Below are 24839 nucleotides of genomic sequence, written 5' to 3'. Positions count from 1 at the left end.
TCATCCCGAGGAAACGGCTTCCGGCTGCCTCTCTCCACCTTACAGCAGGTCACGTGGACACTTTCATTTGTTGTGTGGAATTTCATTTCATTCTGCTCAGACTGACTGGGCTGGGCTGCTGCCTGATCCGGCCCTGCCAATCATCGAGGAAGACTTCAACGTCTTCTGGCTCAAGTCGTTCAGAAGGTGTACGGTTGTATTTTTCTGTTTGGTGGGAGAAGTACTGCTGGTGTGGCTGTACTGGGCAGGCCATGTAAGTTCAATTTGTTCCTACACAAACAATTTCACTTTAACATAATTCATATCATCAACATTCAAACTGCTCTCCTGCTCTCCATTCAAACTGCTCTCACAATTAAATTTAATCTTTTTCCACTTGTTTATTCATGCACTCCATAAACATACACTGCATGTAAATTTTACGCACAATCCCTGTCACAGGAAATAAAATAATTCAACATCCAATTGTCTAGAAAACTGTCTGCATTAATGCACACACAGTAGCACATAAAAACACACGCACACACAAACGCATGCATTCATGGAAATATTTTGTGTGTGGATTTTGATAAAGGACACCAAATAGCTCAACTCTCATCTCTCTGGGGAGCCGATGTCTGATAGGTGGACGCCTCAGAGACTGAATTTATTGCTGCTCCATTAAAGCTTCTCTGCAGTGTTGGACACTCCTGCATAAAGGTCAAGCTGCCATTACGAGTAAGCTGTTAGCAGCAATCACCCGATGGCTGTTTCGAAATATTTCACCTTTTAAAAGTCAGTGGGAGACTTTTAGTTTCCTGTGTTTCGACAGAAACCAGCGATGGCGTGTGTTTTAAACCAACAGTATTGGCAATTAACTGAGACAAACCTTCGTAATTTCCTGGCTTAATGTCAAATAAGTTCAGGAAAATATAAATTGTGATAATATTTTGTAGCTATTTGTTGCTTGTCTCATACTGTCTCATATAAGGCCAAATCTCTGAGGCTCCTGGTGACCAGCAACAGGCTAATAAACGCTAATAAACCCTTCCACTTCATTAAAGGACTTCTACACTTTATGGAGGGACTGAGAGGTCACAGTATGAGGAGAACAACACGGGACTCTTTGATCTAAATGAACAAACTGTACATAAAATGTGTAATGACTTTAACGGCTAACAGTAACTCTGCTCCGTCTCAAGAGAATCACACAACACCTTCCATCCTGTGGGTTTTTTTTGGTCTCTTCTCACTTTCAGTTTTGATTCTTCTCTTAACTTTTCCATGTTTTCTTTCTTTCTTTCCTTCTTTCTTATATATGCAGGTGTCCCAGCCTGGTTTCCATTTCACAGTCGATGATTCTCCACCGCTGCTTTCCTCCTTCTCATTTGTCACTTCTTTCCCCTCCGTCGCATTTTGCCTGTCCCTTATTTTTTCTTTTCCTCCAGCTTGCATCTTCTATATTATTCTCTTATTGTCACTGCGTTCGCCATTTCCATCCATTTCTTTTCAGTTTCTTGATTTTGCTCTGTCGGGCACAGACCTATTATTTTCTCCTTTGCTTCATTCTGCTTAAGCTTCTTGGCTCATCAGCTTTTGGTCCAGTCATTTGTTCCCCCTCTTCTCTTCTCTTCTCTTCTCTTCTCTTCTCTTCTCTTCTCTTCTCTTCTCTTCTCTTCTCTTCTCTTCTCTTTTTCAATCAGAGCAAAACAGTGTTTTTCACTTTGTTCCCTTCTTCCTTTCACCTTTTCTCATGGTTTCGTTCATCATTTCTACCTCTTCTCTTCTCTCCTCTCCTCCCCCTCCCCCTCCCCCTCTTCCATCTTCCATTTTCTATCTGAGGACAAAAGCTGTGGTCTTGCAGTGATTGGATCCTTTTGCCCTCCAACCTGAACACGTGAAAGTCTGTTACTTCAGTTAAACAGCGGCCTCGGTAGCTGCCGAGTCCACCATCCTGTTCTGATATTTCACCATCTATCGATTATTTCAGGGATAAAATACTTCAGGTCTCCACCAGGAAACAAGCTTTCCACATGAAAAATGAAAATACTGTAGTGTAAGGACATGGGATTATCATCACCACAGCGCATCAGCGTTAGTGATATCTTTAACTGCAGGGGTTACTGCTAAAGCAATCATATATAAAGTCAAATTGTCAAGTCTTTATCTTGTTTTGTTAATGATAAAAGTTATCATCCATTAAAGTAAAAGGTGAAAGCACAACTGTAGTGCTGCACTGAACAGTAGGAGGACCCATATCTCATAATGATAATGACACTTATTGTACTTAAGCCTTTGCAAAGCTTCTAAAAAGCTTCCGTGCTTCACCGCACTGTAAACGCCACACTTTAACTTTCAGGTACGCCAGAAAAAAGCTGAACGGTTGTGGTTGTGTGCCTCCACACACCAGCCAGGTTTCAGTATCCGTCCACGTCTGTCCACACTCATATAATGCATGAACAGACGTGGTGCAGCGACAATCCAAAGCAACGAGCTTGTGGTGGACCACAAAGCTTCAAATGTGGACGTTGCTGCAAAGAAGCTACGGATTCTAAAAGATGGATGCTTCGCACACGTGTTCAACCCGGCAGCACAGAAGATCTGCACAATCAGCACAGGTTCGAGGTGGACACCTGAGGTCAGTTTGTGACCACCTGTGAAATCTGGCCACAGTCTGACCTCCTGCTCCTGAGCTCTGCTGCTGATCAGTGGACAGGAAACATCATGATGTCTCAATGACGTTGAGCTTTGACCTTTGAAATGTCTTCACCTCATCATTTTAACCTGTTAGACATCTATGCCATATTAATGCATGGATTCTTGGTTTATGGCTAGAAACACGTTTTGTGAGGTCACAGTCACTTTTGGCCATCAAAATTGTTGTGTTAAAGAGAATAATGAGTGAAAGTGGAAAGAAGATGAGGCTGAGGCTGAGCATGCGATGTTCACCAGATTTATCTTGACCCGCTTTGTGTGTCGTGGTGCTCAACATGTTATTTGGAGGTCCTTTGGGATAAAAAATTGCTAATGCAAAGACTGAGTGGACTTTAAGTGTGAATAAAGTTGTTTATGCACGAACTTAACCACACCTGAAGCCTCTGGGGCCTCCAGCCGCGTTAGCTTCTTTAGCTCCCAATAGATGAGCTGCGTTCATCCTCGCTTGCCTGCTTGTGTTTAAGTTCGATCTTCAGGCGTTTGCCCAAACTGGCACACGTGTGCAGGTTTCTTTCATACATGTTTAGTCTCTAAACATGTGCATGCTCAATGTGTGTGTGTGTGTGTGTGTGTGTCTGTGTGACTGTGTGTGTTCGTGTATCTTCAGGCAATACAGCAGTTGTCACAAAAGTTTTATCTGCGTGAACGTTTCTTCTTCCATCGCACTTTATCACGTTTTTTTTCTTTTTAATTAGACGATTTATCTTCAACCTTGCATCACTGTGCAGATAATCTGACCACTGAACTAAAAGTCGATTAATCTGATCAGAATAAACGGAGGAGAACGGAGGATCAGATCCACGAGAAGACGCAGAGTTGATGCAGAATGAATCTGTCAGCTCTGCCTGACTCCTTCTTATTCTAGCGTCACTGTCAGTTCTTTAATAACATTTCTAGCGCTTTGCTAACGACTGCCTCAGACGCCACTTAGCCTCCGTGCAGTCGGTTCGGTTCGGAGAAACGCATGATGACCATTTAAAGCAAATGGTTTGATTTGACTCTTCCATTCCAAGTTTTCAAAGAATTCTAGCAGCTACGCAGATTCTGCTGGGAGGCCTCCTTAATAACCACACACATGAACATTAGCGGCATGTGTAAAAGTAACAGGAAATCGTGAACTTTAATTCCATGGGTGATGAATATTTATGTGAAACCTTAAACATAATTGTATTTGGCATTTAGTGTCAGTGAAAATATGATATAACAGACAACAAAAGTAGAAGAGCTTCATCATAAGTATTATTTCCCTTTGGTTTGTCTACATTTTGTGATGCTGTAACATAAATTCAAACCCACACCGAAAATTCTTCTCATGTACTTTCACATAATAAAAATGCTTGTTTTTCTTGCACATAAAAGAAGAGAATAAGTCAGCATGAACTTTGCTCTGAGGCTGAAACACTGAAACACTAAACAAGCATGTGACCTGCGACAGGCCTCACGGGAGGACGCAGTGTTGCCATGACAAGACTGTGCTGGAGGAATAAATAAAACAGGAGTGAAATATCGAAACAGAAGTGATTTGTCGCAGCACGGCAGAGAAGGGCTGACCTTGGCTTTCTGAACTCTGCACACACACCCGACAGCTCACAGTCCAGCAGGAAAAAATGTTGGTACTGATGCTGACGTGTGCACGAGTCTGAAACCATAACGCTAAGAAAACATATTCCTCATATTCCAGCCTCTGACTTACTATGTTCATCACAAGCCAAAGAAATGATGCGTGACACATCTCTTCATTATACTGTGTGTATGGCTGCTTTTACAGTAGCTAACCCTTAAAAGATAAAGCACATCATCACAGGCGATGAGGCACAATGACATAAATTATGCATTGTTACTATAATGACGTTATATTAGCATCAATTTGCTTTTACTCGTTCATTCAAGTTTACAAACTGCAGCTATGTGGATGTAGGAATAGCAGCAAAGACAATCGACAAGCCAGTCAACTTTGACATGTAATCAAGTTACTCTGCTTCATTATTATTGGAGAAAAATTCCATCATAATGCATGATTTTACATAAACAAATAATTGTGTTTACATGTGTAAAACATTTGTGACCCATTTGTGAACAACAGTGACCCTGTTTGCTTGTTTCCCTCCCTGCTCATTTCCTCTCCTCCTCTTACTAATCTCATACCAGCCCCGGCGTCCTCGGCCAGTCCTCCCCACATTTATTTGTACGCTTATATACTGGATGCTGTTCAAGGTTCACCCAACAGCAACAGAAAGAAAGATGGAGATGCCCAGTGTGTGTGTGTGTGTGTGTGTGTGTGTGTGTGTGTGTGTGTCGGAGCAGAAACCATAGTGAAGCTTCATGTAGTGCAACTTGTGTGTGCCTGAAAGCTGCAGCACTCGGAAACATCTCTGCAGCAGTGCAGACACGCAGCCAGGAAACTCACTTTGACACATTTCATACAAGTCTGGTGGATGGATTAGTCAGCGAGGCTATTAGTGACAACAGGGCGGCTGTTGATTATGGCCTCCTTCCTGCCTCCGTGTCCTTGGGCAACTCTTTTGACCCCAATTACTGAGAGCGGCGTGCCGTGACTTTCCCTGCAGCTGTCAGGTTATGAAGCTTTGTTTAGACGATACAGGAGGACAAGGAGGAGAGGAGAGGAATGGAAGTGGAGTCGGCTGAACTTTTATTATCCCTGAATGTCAATTTGTTGCACAGCTCGCAGTCACGTCAGAACACAGATGAAAAATACGTAGCTGCAAAGTGCATTTCCAGTAACACTACTGGATGGCGCTGCAGCAGCGGAGGTAAAGGAGTCACTTCTCTTTCTTCTTCCGAGCCATTTTTTAAGCTCATTTGAAGATTGAATTTTCACTGGCAGCTGACTAGCGTCATTCATTCTTTCAATTACAGAATTAACTTGCACCACCACACTGCTGTATTATGTTTATTTATGCTAAAGTTAGGGGCGGCACAGTGGTGCAGTGGTTAGCACTGTCGCTAATTTGTCGTGGCCGAGTGGTTAAGGCGATGGACTAGAAATCCATTGGGGTCTCCCCGCGCAGGTTCGAATCCTGCCGACAACGGAATCATCTTTGGGGCAGTCGTGGATCAGCGGTTAGGGCAGGGCTATTCAATTAATTTGGGTCTGGGGCCAGTTCATCAAACTGAAGCAAAACAAGGGGCCGGAGAATATGACTAACCGTAGTAACAAATAAAGTAATTAACACAACAATTGGTAACTGAATACAACTTTTTCCTTCGAATAAATAAAACAGACTTCCCCATGAATTCACAGTGCTGTTCTCACATTTGTCTTTATTAATAGACACCAGCAATATCACTATCACTATCAAATTGCACTCATTTGAGTGACATGAAATAACAAAAAATAAAACCAAAGTGCATGTGTAGGCCTATGTTGCAAATTACATCACTCAGGTTAGGTGAACAGTATTACAATTACATTCATAGGCTATAACTGAGAAATTGCCTCAACACCCAACAAAAAGAAAAAGTGCAAGCCCCCTTGAGTGTGGAAATTTGTCTTGGCTGACTAACTAAATGGGGAAATTTTCAAAAACTGCCTGCTTCAATGAGTTCTAGACCCCTCATTCAAAGTCTGTCTCAACATAACACAGAAAGGGTCCTTCACAAATCTCATCACTTCACTGGAGATGCTGAAATTACCAAACCTGGTGGCAAAGTTTTTTTTCAACGAGTCAATAAAGTTTGGCATCAGCTCAGCCACTTGCAGGCCAGATTGCCTCAGTGTGGGGAAGTGGAGCATCTTTCCAGAACAAAGATCAGCAGAGAACAGTGAGAGCTTTCTTTGAAAAGCGTGAAGTTTCTCCACAAGTTCCGCGGCTGTTTTACCTCTGCCCTGCAACTCCATGTTGAGTTGGTTCAAATGATGGAAAACGTCACTCAAAAAGCAAACAGTAGCATTAAACTCATCATTTTCCATTAGTGCCAGAAACTTGCCAGCTTTTTTCAATTTCGAAGCCTTGAGAAACTGCACAATCTCCTCTCTTAGTTCACTAAACCGTTTCAATGCGTTGCCTTTGCTAAGCCATCTAATGTCATTGTGAATGAGCAAATCTTTATATTCAGCAGCTGTGTCCTTCAAAAGCTTACGGAAAAGGCGGTGCTGTAAACTGGAGGTGCACCGGATAAAGTTTATAATTGCCATGACAGAGTCCATGGTCTGTTTTAACTCACCACTGAGCTTGGCACACAAGAGGCTTTGGTGAATGAGGCAATGTAGCGATCTCAACTGAGGAGCCACGGCAGCCATCCTCGCAGCGAGCCCCTGATCCCTGCCCGCCATGGAAGGGGCACCGTCTGTCACCAGCATATTGATGTGCGCTAAATCCAGGTTGTTTTCCTCAAAGAACGAAGTAATTTTGGTGAATAGAATTTCACCAGTAGTGTGCCCCTCCATGGGAATTAGTCCAAGCAAATCCTCGCGAAAACATTCACCATCAAAAAATCGCACATAGAGGCACAACTGTGCAATATCGCTGTTATCTGTCGACTCATCCACAGCCAAAGACATCACCTCGGCCTTCCTCAGTTTGTCCAAAAGCGTCTCGAAAACGTCCGATGCAAGGCACTCGACTCGCCTCATATTTGTAGTGTCAGATAATGGAATTTGCTTGATCAATTCGACTATGCTTTTTCTGGTTTTCTCATCTGCTACAATCTCCTCAATGGATGCCAGCATACACTCCTTGACTGTCTCAGAGTCTGTAAACGGCCTTTTCTTTTTGCCCAATATCCATGCCACTCGCAAAGATGCTGCCGTTGTCCTCTCTTGATCCGTCCAGGCCCGAAACAGTATGCGACGTCTTTGCTCATAACCAGATGTAAGCCCCAATATCCTCTGCCTCCGGGCAACGGAGCCCGGTGGGAAAGTAGTGTCAAAGTTAGCATGCTTTGTCTTAAAATGCCTTCTCAAATTAAACTCTTTTGACACGGCGAGGCACTCGTTGCAGATTAGGCACACAGGTTTCACATTGACCTCAATAAACGCATATTTCTCTGTCCATTCTTTGTTGAACTGCCTATTCTCTGAGTCAACTTTCCTTTTTTTTAAGGTAGATAGAGACATTTTGTCTTGTTGCTGGCCTAGAAAGTGTCAAAGTGACAAGTTTGAGCGGTCCGTCAAAATATATTTCCGACCAAAACAGGTAACGTTAGGACTACGAGTAGATATTTAATTGTAATGTAGGCCTACTGGCCACCATGGTTAAATTTTTAAACGGACTCCACTGTCCATGAGATAAATAGGCCTATCATTTGGAGTGGCAAGTAGGCTATATTGTGCAAAAAGAAAAAATGGATGAGTTGACAGATAACATTTATGGTGCACAGTTGTGTCTTTGTGCCATTTCTTTGTGGGGAATATTTTCGCATTTCATGCACCAAAGAGGCGGCAGTGTTTTAGAACAACCTGGATTTGGCGAACGTCAGTAACGTTATGATGTGCACGAACCAAGGTACACACCTAACATCCACAGAACATAATTTAAAGGCGCCACCTATAGGCAAATGTAGGTACAACACAGAAAAAAATCTATCCGCTCGTTATCACTTTCCCCGCTGACTGTTTACAGACGTATCTGCCGGATTTGCTCATGTAATAAATTACACTTCGAGGGCCACTGCGGGGCATCTCGCGGGCCGCATCCGGCCCGGGGGCCGCCATTTGAAGAGCCCTGGGTTAGGGTGTCGGACCCGTAACCGGTGGATCGCTGGTTCGATTCCCCGTACCGGTGTCCATGGCTGAGGTACCCTTGAGCAAGGTACCTAACCCCCACTGCTCCCCGGGCGCTGCACGCGGTTGCCCACTGCCCCGGGTTTGCTGTGTGTGTGTGTGCGCACGTCACTTGGGTGGGTTAAATGCAGAGAACAAATTTCGTTGGAGTGAGTTCCCTCCAATGACAAGATATGTCACTTTCCTTTCCTTTCCTTTCCTTTCCTTTCCTTTCCTTTCCTTTCCTTTCCTTTCCTTAACCACTGCACCACTGTGCACTGTCTATGCTCATAGCAAGAGGTTCAGGTTCGAATCCCAGTCTGGGCCCTGGAGTTTGCATGTTCTCCCTGTGCCTGCGTGGGTTTTCTCCGGGTTCTTCGACTTCCTCCCACAATACCAAAAACATGCACATTAGGTTAATTGGCTGCTCTACATTGCCCCCTAGGTGTGAGTGTGAGAGTGTGTGGTTGTCTGTCTTTGTGTGTTGGCCCTGCGATTGACTGGCGACCAGTCCAGGGTGAACCCCGCCTCGGATAAGCGGTATAGAAAATGGATGGATGGATGCTAAAGTTACTCACACTGCTGACGTGTCTTAAAGAGAATCCGATCCACTCCTATGAAATAACAGACGAGACTGAAATGAACTGAGCGTGAATGGAACAAGAAGGAAATTATTTCTATGAGATTTGAAACTGAGATGAGAGCAACGCGAATAAAGAGATGACAAAGAAATGAGAGGAACTGTATGGGATTACAATATAAAGCAAATTCAGCGAAAGAAATGGAATCAAAAGAAAGAAAGAGGGATGGAAGTGGAGACAGGAAGGAGAAGGAAAAATGTGCAGGGAAGGATTTGAGGCTAAAGATGGGGAAAAAAGAAATGCAAAACAGAAATACTATGAGCAGAGAGAAGATGTGCAAAGAGGAAGTGAAACAGAAAAGCAGGAGAGCAGAGGGAAGCGTGCAGATGGAGCTCAGCTACAGTCGAGGAGACTAATAAAAATGATTATAGGATTAGGCTGTAGGTACAGGCTGAGACTGGATCAATGTTAGACCATGAGAGCTCCTATTCCCCTGCTGGCTACAGCATATCACTCTACTAAATAACAAAATGGTGTGTTATCAGTGCGCATCTGGAAAATCACACACCATTCACTTACAGTTTTCATTCTGTTCAGCATCAGCCTAAAAATAAAAGTTATTATTGTTGTTTTTCATCTCAGGACTGACCCACTTTGTGCATCGAACAAAGAAAACGCAGAGAGTTTCGATGTGAATTAGGGGTGAAAAAAAGTGTGACTTGGAACGGCAGAGGCTTCGATCACGTTCAGAAGGGAAATCAGTTCACCGACAAGCAGGAACCTGACCACACAAATCAGCAGAAAGTTCAGTTCTGACACTGACAGGCAGCAAGTGAAGGGCAGAAGAGAGAGTGGAATAGCAAGATGTCCTCTTTTGGAGCCTGTTGGCGGTCTGGCAGTCGCATTCTGAAATAGTTGCACTAGAAAAGTATTTTGCTTTCAAACCTGAGGGACAAAAAGAGCACTCATGACTTTCTGCAGGTCTGTGCATGACTGAATTTGGGTTATGAGTTAAAATCTGCCCCCCCCAAAGAAAAATCTGGGTCTCTAACTTCACATTTTTAAGCAACTCATTCAGGAAGTGTTTGTTCGTCTAACAAAGAGATGAAGACTTGCTGCTTCCCACACAAGCTGTGCACACAGCTGACATTTTAGCCTGTTGTTGGCACGAGAGGAAACGTCAAAAGATGACCAAAACTGTTGGGATGATGATCTTTCATACCAACTTTTACGTCAATGTAAGTTGCTGAGATAATCGGATCTGGATTGATTTGGTTGTGATGAAGCTGGGACCTGCAACGGGGACATCTAAATGTCTTTTGGCCTTCGCATGATTAAAAACCGCACTAACTGTGATCTTGCTGTGGATGGATGTAAATCACCAGCTTTGGGACACTCAAGCGAACAAATAATACATTTGTTTTCATATGGTAGACTGGAACACGATTGTTTAGTCGTACTGTCGTTCCTAACGTTAGTTAAACACGTCATAAAGAATAAAGTCACTCTGTCATAACACAGATGAGTAAGCCAGCTGACCACACAGTGAGTCAAAACTGTGCTGAGCAGGAATTTGTTTGTTCTAAAACACAATGGAAGGCCAGAAATTCTGTTTTATGAAGCAGACATCTGAGCAGCTGCTGACGACATGTTGACATGCCAGTGTTGATTAACAACCCGTTTACCTGATGATGACAGAGTTTGGTCATTTCCTGCTTTGGGTTTGTATAAACTTAATGTGTCCCCCCTTTATGATCATATGAGCGTCTTTGTGCACTTGTTACCATAGCGACTGAGCAGATCTTTGAAGTTTTTGGCCTTTTTAGGAGAAGAGCTGCCATCTGTGAGCTCCAGACTCGGCAGCTAGTTTGTCATGATATCCAAGGCTGCCAGCACGATCAGATATCTCACACACGCACACACACACACACACACACACACACACATCATGCTCACACCACCCTTTATGGTTAATGCACTGCTTTGAAACACACACAGACTAAAAATCTGTTCCACCACAAGAGTTTTCCATTAATATTAGACTATAAATATATACGTGTGTGTTTGCGTGTCCTGTACTAAATGTACTAAATAAATATGTGAGTGTTAGAAAGAGATGATCACTCACACACACACACACACACACACACAGGGAGTATAAAGACGAAGGACCCAGCTGGATCCACTCAGCAGAAACTGATAAGCAGTTATAAGAAGAGAAATGAAAGAAGTCGATTTCAACCTGAGAATGAAGCTGCTGTTATCCATCAGGTGATATCAGCCATCGAAGAGACGGAGAGGAACCGTGATTAAAGAGGCCTCGGCAGTGCTTTTATAAACTTCAGAATTTTGTAAGAACACAGCAGTTCTGTAGCTTTTTTTGTGCATGAAATGTGAAATATTATTATTATTATTATTGTTATTATTATTATTATATGTGATTTACTCTTTAAATTGCTGATTTATTAATTTATGATTTATTTTGTGTATTTTTTGTTTTTTTACCTGATGTGTTTTGTTATTCTGTGAATATGGACAATTAATAAACAAACTGTAAAATAAAGAAAAAGAAGAATTTCTCTCACAGGCTGCATCAGTCATGTGTTTTGCCACTGAAGCCTTAATTAAGTGCGAGGGCTCCTCATTGACTTCATCATTTATTAAAAGCAGAATTCTGCTCCGTGTTTTGCGATGTGTGACCTGCACGAGTCAAGACTTGAAGCTGGGACTCCCTTTTCATTCCTCTTTGCTCAAACTGCTCATTGATGAAAGCTTTCTGATTATTACTGTGTTTGCAGGAAACTACTTCCTTTTCCAGTCTACACTGTGTGTGTGTGTGTGTGTGTGTGTTAGTGTGTGTGTTTGTGCCACAAAGGCATGCAAACAAGTGAAACACAAAAACAGGGAGGAAAGTTAAAACAAATTATGATTAATAGTTAAATACTGATATGTTGTTAAAAGCTATTTGTAAGTCAGATCCTACACTCTCGGATTATGAAATATAACACCTTTATTTCCCTCAGATCTGCCAGGCACAAAGGGAACACTGCCAGCTGTCGCGTTTGTCTAACAAACCTTATAGCTGCATCTAAAGCTAAATATCATGAATAGTTGAGAAAAATAAATTCAGAAAACAGTTTATTGATTTCTGATCTCTGAATCTCAGATCCTGCAGCTTGGACTCAAAGTGAATCAAATTTGAACTTTTCCCAGAATACGTTGGGGCAGTTCATGTGAAGATCACATGCACAAGAGGCACCCATAAAAAAGGTCTGATTAGCATTCAAGGCTGGGCTCGGCGTGGGTCAGAAAGTGAACTCGCTTCACTTTGGAGGCTCCCGATCCAAAGACTTGAATTCAGTCTTCAAGTGGACATCACTGGTGATCATTTAGCTTTTAATAATCTAAACATAACTGCTGCTGACTCACGCTGCTGTCACATCAGTCTGTCGGCGTAACCTGTGCTGACTGGCGAGATGAAGAGCTGGAAGTGTTTCTGTTTGGGCCGACAGAAATGTGCACCTGCTGTGTGACGTTCACAACACGGAGCATCACATGGAGGACGGCAGGCAGCCAGGCTGAAACCTCTCTGAACTTGAAAATGTGAAGAGAAGACGAAAAGGGGCGTCGCGCAACAACGTGTATGATGCTGTGCAATAAGAGCAATAAAAACTGTGACAGCAACAACACGTTTAAAACCTCCTGTAATCAAGCTATTTTGTCCCTTTTTCAGCAGCACACAATAAAATAATTCAGTGAAAGCTGTGTCGCACTCTTTACACAGCTGTGTATTGTTTTCCATATTAATCAGACATTAAAATTCACCCAGTTGCAGTCAGAAGGAAAATGCATGTGAGCGTACAGCATTTATGCTGCTGCAGTGGTACATGCTGCCGTAAGGCTGTTTACATCACATGAACACATGTGGTGAAGGTGCATCCACGTGTGTGTGTGTGTGGGTGTGTGTGTGTGGGTGTCACTTACTGTTATGCTCCTGTTCCTCCTCTACATTTCCCAGGACCATAGCAGGGACACCAAAGGCCGAAGCCAACACCCACACACAGATATTCACCACCTGAGGACATGACAGCAGGGTGGTGATGGTGAATAACGGACAGGCAGACTGATTACATAGAAAGAAGCATCATTCATTAACCCTTCAGTCTGCAAATATGAAATGACTTGGCAAGAACAAGGTTTTCCATCAGTGCAGTGAGTCTGTGGGTGAACATTCACATTCCCTTTTCCTTCCTTCACTATAATAAAAAAAAATAATTAATAAATAATTTTGTTCACTTGAGTTTGATGAGTTGCAATCACTACATGGCCTGCTTTGTTTTATTATTACTTATTTTTTATAATTAATAATTATGACATTATTCAGATGCATCACCAAATCTGATGAGCCAAAATGGCTGCCAGGAGAAAAATTCATCTTAAAAAGTCCACCAATTCATTTTCCTACTCATGATGAACTGTTTAAAAAAATGAAAATTTATGAGCATGCATTTTTCATTTTTCTGAAACTGAGTGGTTATATTACCCACAATGCACCCCGACTGCTGACAGCCCTAAGATTTGGGTGTGCTATGCTAGCAGCAGCTAATGTTGTGAGCTGCTCGCCTCAAGCTGAGATGAGAAGTGATCTACAGAGGACTGATAAACTCACTTCACGTATTCTGTGCAGCCACAAAAGGCTTCATGCTACCTTTTCGCATATGCAGTCGTACTCACCAGGACCAATAAACAGGCGTTAATAAGCTCCCCTTTGATGTAAAACTTGTTAACATTTTTACACAAGAGCAATCTGAAAGGATCACTGTGAAGAAGAGGACCGGACAGAAAAACTGTCAAAACTTTGAAGATCATCTGTTGTTATCTTTAAGTGTTTTGTCATATTTTCATCAGAGCCTAAAAGGGCCTCAATAAGCCTTCAATAAGGCTTCTTGAAGCTTCAATAAGACTTTCTGGGCTCTTTTTAGGCTCTCAATGTTTACTTGTCATGCTGATATAAACAGACACACATATCACACGCCGAAAAGGCAGAGCTGCCTGGCGATGTGAGCCTTGCCTGATTCTGAGTCTGATTTCCCGTTTAGTCTTAATGTAAACTGGAAAAAACTACCATCTCATTAAATATGAGAAGACTAAAGACCATGAGAAGTCAGCATCACACCTGTATCAATCTATTTTTATGTTTTACGCTGCCCAGCTTGACAACACAGAGACCGTTTAAAGGGTTCGTGATCTGGCAGCGTTTGAAGTGAGCCGATGATCTGATCTCACGTCGGGGAGAATAAAGGAGGTGAGAAGATGAAAAGATGAAATGAAACACCTTTACCTTGGCCTTGTGAGGAGTCCTCATGTCCAGCGCTTTGACAGGGTGGCAGACGGCCACGTATCTGTCCATGCTCATCACTGTCAGGGTGAAGGTGCTGGTGAACATGTTGTAGTAGTCGATCGACACCACGGCCTTGCACAGAGCGTTACCGAACGGCCAGAAGCCCAGGAACACGTCCGTGCCCTGGAAACATCCGGAAATCAAAAGATGAACATGGAAACACAACTGGAGGCAGAAGTCAACCTCGTCTCAAGTATGAAACACCAGTCATATAGAAACCAACAGAATCTTTATGTTAGTATGTGAAATTTAAATCATGGTTGAGGAAAAACTTCTTTTCTCCTGTAATATAATTTCAGGATTGAGCAGCGGTCGATTCCAGTCGTACCTGGAATGGTAACGTAGCCAGGAACAAAGAGTCAGCCAGAGCCAAGTTAAAGATGTAGATGTTAGTGGCCGTTTTCATCTTTGTGTACCTGAGGAGAGAAGACACACAAAAAGCTGGGTCAAATGAGGAAACCTGAGGCAGGCAGCTCATTTGGCTGTGGGTCACACACACACACACACACACACACACACACCTTCAACACCTTAATAAATGTCTGCAGGACTTTATCCAGTCTGCATAACAAAGAGACACTGTGTGTGGCTGCATACAGAGCGTTTGGGAGCGCTGGTGATTAAACTGCTGCTCAGAATGAGATCTGGTGGACGCTTTAATCCAAAGCATCTTGCAGCAGTGGAAATGAGGACAATGTTAACATCCGTGACCCCAGTGGGATTCAAACCCTTAAACGTCGCAGTGTTACGCCTTGTTTAGCACCTTCGAGGTTTTGAACCCAGCCTGATACCATTTAGTCTATCTGCAGGAGTGGAGTTTGTCTGCTGGGTGACCAGTGGCGTTCGTCTGTGGTTTTTGTCCTGATCCGTCTAGTCCCCTGAGGTGAAGTGGTCTCGGCCTCAGCATCAGCCTGATGTGAACCTGTGGTTTGCGTAGCCACTTTGTTTCGTTGTCCTGGTTCTGTGGTTTTGTTCCTGTCAGGTTCAGTTTGCTGTTGTCTGTGGCAGACTGGAGGGGGTACAGACTCCTCTGACGGTCCAATGTCTGCTTCGCCTTCGGGGATCTCCTTGTTTTTATTTCATCCTGCTGGCCTGCCTCTCTCTTTTCTCCTCTCTTTGTATTCTTGATCCCTCACACAGTATGTTGTTAATGTTGTGGTAAAAAGGAGGTCTGAGGTCTGGACAGTAATAAAAAAAATCTGCCTCTGCAGCCACAGAATATCCTCATAAAACTTTATGATGAAAGTCATTAATTAGTCACTAATTCATTGGGTTTGTGTGTGTGTATGTGTGTATCATTTTGCCACTTTAGTTTGAAACCACACTGAAGGCTTTTCTGCTTCAGCTGCCCTGGATAAAACTTTACAGAAACGCATTGCAGTCAAACATTTCCACCTCCCGCCTCCTCCCCCCTTCCTCCTTCATTGAGTTTGGCTTCGGGCTCTTTTGCACTCTCCCCCATTTTTCTCCCTGAACACAACCCCGTCTTTCTCTCTCTCCATCACCTCCTCTGCCTCCTCTTCCCTCCTCATGTCCTCTTTTTTGTTTCAGTTTCAGCAGGCGCCGCTCTCGTTGTTTATTTTCTAGTCTCTCGCTCGTCTTTTCCCTTGCATCTCAACATCTGTGTCTTTCAGCCTTTTATCCTTTCACCCCTCGCGTTACCTTTCCCTGGCTTACAGCTCTTTGTGTCATTCCTCCTCTTCTCTTTCCTCTATGTCCTCAGCTCTTTCTAAGGTCTTTCATCCAGCTGCATTGAATCTGCATGTCTCAGGAAGTTGAATTAGTTTTCAGTACTTTTATAATACCTTTTGTCTGAATTCAATAGACAGCTGCAAGGCGAGCACAGGTTCCAATAGCTGTGAAAAGGGCAGCATAAGAAGGACAAAAGACCTGATGAATGACGTCGTGTTTGACCGTCAAATCAAAACATGTATTTCACAATATTATTTAAATGAACCTAAAGTCTGTTTATAATTATTTTATGTGGGTCAATCTTACTGTGATTATTTCACTCTGAAAATAAACTTGCAGATACAAGAGCCTTAAGCATGTAGGTTTTTCTAAATTACTCCACTATGAGCAAAGATTCATAAGGTGCGTCCGCTAACTGAGTCTTTAGAGTAGCTTTTTGTTTTCAAGAAATGGAAATCTTAAGCATGTTTATCTCCTAGATGTAAATAAATCTCTAATTTAATCAGTGTGCTAGATGTCGGATAGAAAACAATACACTGTCTAATTATTTTACAAAGACAAAAACTGATCACAAGGCTGAAAGAAACAGAAGACAAAATCTTGTTTGATTGTTTCATTGTTTTTGCAGTAAAAAAAACAAAAAACAAACTCATTATTGATAGTTTTGTATCATTACACGGATGGAGAAAAGGTGTTTGGAGAATTACAAGCTAACTGAGCTGGCTAACTAACGCTGCAGCTCAGCCAAGGAGGACGCCATTACTGTTTGCATCGTTTTTAGATAGATAGATAGATAGATAGATAGATAGATACTTTATTGATCCCGAGGGAAATTCAAGAACGTTACGTCCCAGAGAGGGCAAACGTCTCTACAGCCGATGTCTCCAAAACTGTGCAACTCGCTGCCATAAAGTGGGGAGCACAAATCACTACCAGCCTCATTATTTTAAACTGAACTTTGGAGCACATTTTGTGGATTACATACACATGCATACAGAGAGGATATGAAGATCGACTTGACTCAATCAATTCATTCGCTACTCTGCCTCCAAAAATAAATGGCTGAATGCGAATTCCTAACACCTGAGACTTGTTTCCTCCACCCACTCACTCTCACTTAGAACACTTTGTCTTTGTGTTCTCCACTGCATATTTTTCCATTTCTCTTCTGCCTTCCTCCTTCTCTGCATCTTCGCACCCTTTCTTCACTTCCTCTCCATCCTTTCTGACTCTTACTTTTTATTCATCTTTTGCCCTCTTTCATCCACCTCACGTTCAGAATATATTTCAGCTCATTCCATTCTCCCCCTCTCCACCCACCTCCACCTTTATCTCTGTCTCTCTCTCCTTGCCTTCCTCCATGTCATTCTCCTTCCTCATCCTCCTCTCTGTCCTCTATATCTTGCTTCATCTCCCCTAATCCTGCATCTCTCTCCTTGTCCTCCATCTCCACCTCTTTTACATCCCCTCCCTCCTTCTCTTTGCATACTGAAGACTTGTGGGCAGGAGAGTCTTCAGAGAGAATATTTTATAGCTGTTCAGCTTTCCTCCCCTCTTTACATCGGGGACAAGCCAAACCCTGTATCGCTGAGTCTTTCTCTTCTTCAGAACATCTTTTCTTCTCTCATGTCTTGTGGCCTTCTGCCTCTCCGGCTCAGAAACAGTCTCTCTCTCTTATTTTTCTCCCTATCTCTACTGAAAGAGTCTCCTGACACTGAACACTGTTCCCTTCACCACCTCATTTTCTTTCTTCCCTTCTTTTTGTGTCCCTCTCTGTCATTCATTGAAACTATAATTGCATTCTAATTATGAGTTCAAAGCGCCTGGCGGTGGTGGTGGCAGCAGCACAGAAGAGAAAAATAAAGAGGTGAGAGAGGGGAGGACAGAGAGGCGAGCCCTAAGCAAAGAGAAGCTGTGGTCAGAAACATACACTGTGAATTAACTGAATCCAGCAGAGATATTCTTGTTACAGAGACGAATGGGAAACGTGTTCTGTATGACTGATCGTCTTTTTAATTTAATTCCAAAGAGAGCAACTTTCAGGCAGCTCTGCAGTCGAAACAGGATGTAACGAGTTGCAACGCTGTTGCTTCATCTTCATCTTCATCTTAATTACTTTACATGCACACAGAGAAAGCACAGGCTGTATGACGACTTGACGTTGAATATAAAGGCAGACAAATGAGTCACGCGTGCGAGATAATTAATGTGTTTGTGTGTGTGACAGCAGCAAATTGAAGGAAGTGTTAGATGAGGGCACAAACTCTCTCATGCTTCATCTTACTGACTTAAATAAAAAAAAGTTCAAAGATCAGAACAATCAAGCAGAGAACAGAAAAACTGAACAGGTGGCAGAATCAAGTGAAACACCAGTCATGTGACGAGGATCAAATCTTTTCTCCAGATTCAAACTGCGCACAGCTGTGTGAGCTGAGCAGTCAGTCTGAATGTTTCCGCCCCCTCACTTCATCATACCCACATTCCTGAAATGCAGCTGAGACACGCTGATTTCTTGCACTCGGTTAGCATTCGCTCTCTGTCTGCACTCAAGGAATTCCACAATCTCCAAAATAAGCATGAAATATTTAGCCATCCATTAAAGAGGTTTTACTGCTTTATGCCTCTCTCACTGTGCCACTTAATTCCTCTGCTCTCTTTCTAAGTCTCTTTGGACTACTTCTGTCTTCTTCAGTGTCCTCACACAAACACTGAGGCTGGTACTGTCCTCTGAACAAAATCCAATCTGCAAGCTAATGCCAGCTTACTGCAGCTCCCAGCCCCAGCGACACAGAAGGTTCATACTGAAAGGTTCTCCAAAACAAATAATAAACTTAAAGGTCAGGCAACAGAAATGATGGTCATACATTTAAAAAAAGGCAAACTTTAAAGGTTCGATTGTGACAGGACACAAACTCCAGTCTTCCAACCAGACTCAAGTCCTCACATGTCCGTCCACAACCACAACCTGCACATCATTCACATCTTTTGTTTCTCTTAATATTAAACCACAAAGCACTTCCTCCACTGACACTTAATACTAACACTGGATGTAAAATTTAACCAGTGGAAACACCCAAAACTTGACCCGTTTCCTAAAAGTCATGTTTATATACAGCTAAGTTGCAGTGGCTAACATGTAAAATATGGCTAATGGCCAATATGCCTGTAAATCCAATACAACTCAGATTAAAAAAACAAACATATAAACCCGATGTTGAACTGAATTTGGTTCAAGCAAAAGCCATCCAGCTGAACTTTTCTGCTGAGATGGACCAGCATGGATTTTTCAGCACTGACACGCATACTGATGATCAATAGTCCAGAAGCTGATCACTGATACTTGGAACCAAGACACAATGCAATAAACACTGAAATCTCACTTTTGAAATACACAATATCCATGGTTAGAATGTAACTAAGAACAGCATACTCAAGCACTGGACTTGAGCACAATTTTAAGATATTTGCACTTCACTTACTCACTTGGTATTTTAACTTTTTGCTATGCTTCTACTCTACTGTGAAACTCTAATCTGCTTAACTCCACTGTGTTTAAACTTTAGTCCTGAGTTACTTTGCAAATTCCGATTATTCAGTGTCGACAGGCTGTTACTCATGTTGTGTGACCAATGAGACTGAGTTGTGAGTAGGACACTGAGTGAGACTGCAGAGTGGAGACGACACTGCGTCAGAGCAAAAAGTACTAAGTGCATTTTAAAATGTACCAGTCCTGACTCCATGTTGTCACCTTTCAAAGCAAATGCTGAAAAGAAGCAAGTGGAGTTCACTGATTGATTTGCAGCCATTAATTGTGCAAACATAATAGGCTGCAAATTAATGAGTGTTTTCCTTTTTTCACTTCTAAGTCCTTTGTAAGCATGTGATCCAGCAGCCGTATGCTGCATGTCACTCTTCACACGCTCATTCAGTGCATTCTTAATGACATTTCGTTGCTCAGGTGAGAACAGAACCAGAACCAGAAATCTCACTGCGAGACAAACTGTCGTCTTCTCTGGTGCCACCTGAGGCAGGTAAGATCGCTCAGCCAAACAACCTGAGCAAAAGATGGAAACACTAACTGTGTTTCCTGCGTGACTGATGTGAATTTTATCGCAGCTACTGTAAAAATCACTTCTGTCTCCCTGCTTACAAACAACAACGACAGCACGGAGCAGCGGGCTCATAACGCTGTACTAATATTTTATGTTAAATGAGTCGTACCAAATAATTAAGTTCTTTCTGTCTGTATTTTTGCAGCTCACTTTGCATCACAGTCTCAGTTTTTTGTTTTTTCTTTCTTTCTTTTCCCTCTTGGATTGCATCTTTCACTCTTGACGTTCATACTTATTTTTTCTTCCTGACCTTTCACTTACATTTGAGTGTTACTTTGATCCTGTTATTAATAAAGACAATTAATGGATTAGCCCTGTGAACTTTTCAGGAAACACATTTGTGGCTGATAATGAAATGTGCTGAATCCGCTGGTACACGGCAAATAATTGAGGGCTACAAGGTCAAGATTTTGCAATTTATACCGTGATTTAATTAATTTTTTTTCTTTCCCCTCACAGGACTGAGAATAAACCCTCACATCTACAAGAAGAGAGATCACAAGCTGATAGCATGTGCAGATATGTTTCACACGAGTAGACCTGACTTGAATTCTGGATCAGCTGGTGACTGAATGTCTGCAAAGCAACAGCACCACTGGATTAAAAACCTTAGAATTATGTTTACTTTCAGTGTTACTCACCAAAATTAAATGTGTCTAATAAAAGTCATGTGTATTTTTATTGCGCAGGAAGCATTTGTGTAGGTTACAATTACATTTTCAATGTAAACGTGTGTGACATAACATTGAGTCATGTTCACAGACTGTCTAATAACTGTTGGACCGAACCTCTGTGACGTTACCCTTGTTTTGAATCCTCGAGTTTGGGATTAGAGCTGTACTTGCCTCGGTTTTTTTGGAGCCAAAAGGGCCCATGGACGAGATGGTCAAGTCTGGAGGATGCTACACCTTGATCCTGATTGGACCTGAGAAATATTTACGGTCATGTAACTTTTGTTTGCAGATGATGTTGTTGTTTTGGCTTCACCAAAACTGCACCATCTGGGGCTTATTTTCCGACTTCACCGTCATCAATCGCACTCTCCTGCCTTCATCTCTTCCCATGTGTGTCTCTGATAGACTTTCTCTCTATTCCTCACTCTGCTTCTCTTCTCTCCATTAACGGAGGGTGGAGGAAGTAGGAAGGAGGATGAAAGGAGTCTATCTGACGACTCTTTCATCCGCCGTGCTGTTCGGTTTCAAATATTAATAATCACTTTGAATTATTCACAAACTGCCGGTCTGCACTGTGTCAGCTTGAATGAGCTGTCACACACTGGCACAAATGTGTGTGCGTATGTGTGTGCACATATTCTTGAGCTCATGCAGTGGGTTTTGTGCCCGTGTGTATCAAGTGTGTACCAGACCATGAACTTAACAAGGATCATTTAGTAGGACAGAACACCTGGCTTGCAAAGTGAAATGATTAAAGTAATTATCTTTACCACTTTGATGGAAATTAATGCTTTGTATGTATTTTTTACATAATAACCAATACAATCCAATCCAGTTTGTTAAATATGTTCTTTAAATGCTTTACATGTTTCTGAACATCTAATTTACATTTTCTCTTTGACTCAATGAACTTTAATTAATTGATGTTAATATCTAACCCTAACCCTAACCCTAACCCTAAAGGAAAGAAGGCTAAAAGTGGGTTAAAATGAGTATTTTGTCATTTTGGAACACTTAGTTGTGTTCTTGCTGAGAGTGAGATGTGAATACTCTCATGTCTCTGTGTTAAAAGTGTAATATATAATAGATATAATTTAACCAGGTAACATTTCTATAAGGCATGTTTTTGGGCTTTGGATTTTGGAGAGTGTCAGGTTAGACATCTTTAAGCTAAGCTAACCAATTTAAAAAATGCTCTCCACATGACCAGAGGAACAAATTTTCGAACATTTTTTTATGCTTTGCTGATAACCTTGTGGATCTAAAAGCAAATATTCATTGTGAGTCAGTTAATGAAAATGTGTAACATAAATACACACAAAGACAACAATGCAACATGCCGTCCAAAGCTTAATTCGATGACTGACAAGTTATTTGATGAATTCTTTCTACACAGAATGAATCGCACTACTTCTGCAGTGAGATTATGTAAACTTCTGAAATACAACTGGAGCTTGCAGAATAAAAGCAAACCATATAAAGCAAACTTGCCCCTACACACAGAATTATACAAAGATGACTGAAACATGATCAGACTGAAAGTAAAAGTTTGCCCACACTCCTCCTTCGCCTTCAGAAGCTTTTTATATGATGACAAAAGATAACTACAGCAAGCTGTAAATGTTTCTGAACACTGGAGAACTTCTTTCTGCACTTTAGTTCGTTTGAGTGGTTTACAGAGTTACGCATGAAGTAGACTATGATTTGTCAACTTGATAAACTTTACATTTAAGGACAGTCTAAGAAGCACCAGGTCACACCGTCTCCCAAAGCAGCAAAGTGTCATTACAACGCAGAACCCTTCAGTTCTGTCAAATCTGCTGGATAAGCATCACTTTTAAATTGAGTCCTTTTATTTCTCCTGCGTCTCGTTGGGTCTCATCTACTCCCTTCCTCTGTGCCTTAGACACAGATTCAATAAGACCTGTTTATCCCTATGCTTCTACAGTATGAGGCCGTTCATATCCCTGCATATCTTCAGAGGAAAATACTCTTGAAGGAAAGCCTTTCTAGACGACAATCACATAATCCAACTTACAACTGCCAGCTGATGAGGAGGACCTGTGTCACTATCACAGCTGTCCTCTGGTGGCATCATAAGCCCCATTCATCAAGGTCTTTGAGCATCTCTGAAAGCTATCCAAAGGATGTATTATTTCTGCCTCAGCTGAAAGGGGATTTAGCATGCATGTTGTCCTTCTCGGCTGAGCCATGACATGTAGTTAGCTTAGTTAGCTTGGCTCTCGTTGCTTGTTTCCTTCTGTGCTTTAAAACAAAAAGAAAACAGTTCATGAAACTGATAACAACAAGGTCTGTGGTCTTATCTTGGGTATGTGACTCGACATTGCTGTTGGGTTTTTCAAATATTCTTTTGAAAACCACAAGCAAAGTGGCATCAAGAGAAGGAAGACATTTGTACAGTTGATACCCTCAAACCTCAGCAATGCACACCAAAACAAAATTGGTGGATCGTTAGCAAAAATGAGCATTTGGGTTTTGGGCTTAACTGTCACCTTAAGGTTTCCAAGATGAGTTACTTTTTCTGAAGACTGAAAAAAAATGATTTGGATAAATTCCAAAAGGATGATTTCTAATGCTTTAGACATTATAGTATCCTCCTCCACTAGCTCAACATCCCAAAACTGGCCCACTACAAGGAGACTCAATTGTCTTTGTGTTTCCGTGTGAGAGATTTGGTTTTTTGATTTGTACATATTTTATGTGCATAGAGAAGTACGACTGCTTTGGCAAACTTGATCTTTCTGTCTGTTCCTTTGGTGTTAATGTCAAAATTAGCCCAACTGTTCACCTTCTTTAAAGAATTTCCCTTGGGGATAAATAAAGGAATTCTGATTACACACTTTTGCACAAAGTCCTCCACACTAAAGAAAAAACATCCTTTTTTTAACAGTTTAGGCTCTAAATCAGTCATCTTGAGCAACAAACGAAATATGCACAACAGTATCTTGTCTTCATTTCCCTTTGAATTAGTATGACAAGCAAATAATTGGAGTGACAAACAATAAAACCCTGAACATAAATGAAATTCCCGTTTAACTAGAAGTGCCAGCAGAAGAATCTGTGAAATAAGAGCTGAAATCACAGACAGAAAAAAAGCTGTTTCATCATCAGACAGGAGGAGGAGGTTGATATGGAGCAGAAGGATGACAGAGAGACGAGTTTTCAGGCTTTCCAAGCTATTCACTCCCAACACAACACTTTTAAGTAGTGATCCAGGTGGGTCATGAAGTCCCTGAAAAGCACTTTGAAAATCAAAACATGGACTCCAAAGTCCTGGTGTGTCAGAATAGCTTGAAAACAGCTCCTCCTTTTTCTGTTAAATGGCATCAGTTCTCTGTGTGAACTGATAAAGCTGTTTACGACAGCTCTGCAAGTGCTTTTCATGCGCTCCTGAACTCTGATGCCTTCAAAATACCAGTCGCAACTTGAACTGTTCTATCACTCTGCACAGCACTTTGAATTGCTTTGTGATGTTGTTCTATGCCAATAAACCTGAAACTTGAACGCTGTCTCAACTGGAAGGGCAAAACTCCAATAGGCCATTCTCATATGAAACGCAAAACCGCATGCAAAGCCTTTATGTCTGCATGTCAGAGTGTTCATGTCATTCATATTCATGTCAAAATATGTTTGTGTGAAGGTGTTTATTTATGTGCTAGAACCTCCATGACGCAATCAGAAAATAAAATTTCACCGTTTTATTGTCGCTAACGTCCATTCAGCCTCCAATTTCAAACGCAATGAGTGTAATTTATAAACAGTCTAACTGGCAATAAAACAGCGAGATTTTATTGGCTAATAAGGTAAAGTTCAGTGAGGGTAGAACTCCTCCTCCAGTCCCACAGGTCGCACTTGATTATGGAGAGTCAGACTGATGCCTGCACACACACACACACACACACACATAATAAATCTTTCCATCCAATGCTGGTATGGGAATAT

General features: G+C 41.9%; 1 protein-coding gene and 1 non-coding gene across 2 annotated transcripts in view; one reads left to right on the top strand and one right to left on the bottom strand.

The window, feature by feature from the left end:
- Positions 1 to 24839, bottom strand: part of oprl1 (opiate receptor-like 1) — a 64941-nt gene that overhangs the window by 5235 nt on the left and 34867 nt on the right. Inside the window, exons 3-5 of the mRNA XM_046397168.1 lie at positions 14727 to 14814; positions 14339 to 14521; positions 12982 to 13072 (exon numbers count right to left, since the gene is read on the bottom strand). Coding sequence (XP_046253124.1) covers positions 12982 to 13072; positions 14339 to 14521; positions 14727 to 14814 — 362 coding nt within the window. The remainder of the gene's footprint in view (positions 1 to 12981; positions 13073 to 14338; positions 14522 to 14726; positions 14815 to 24839) is intronic.
- trnas-aga lies at positions 5663 to 5744 on the top strand. The gene has a single exon. It is a non-coding gene; the product is annotated as a tRNA-Ser (tRNA).

Source organism: Scatophagus argus, chromosome 8 (assembly GCF_020382885.2).
Source record: "Scatophagus argus isolate fScaArg1 chromosome 8, fScaArg1.pri, whole genome shotgun sequence".
Classification (NCBI taxonomy): domain Eukaryota; kingdom Metazoa; phylum Chordata; class Actinopteri; family Scatophagidae; genus Scatophagus; species Scatophagus argus.
The sequence above is the reverse complement of the archived record's forward strand: the minus strand, read 5'-3'. Positions and strand labels throughout refer to the sequence as shown.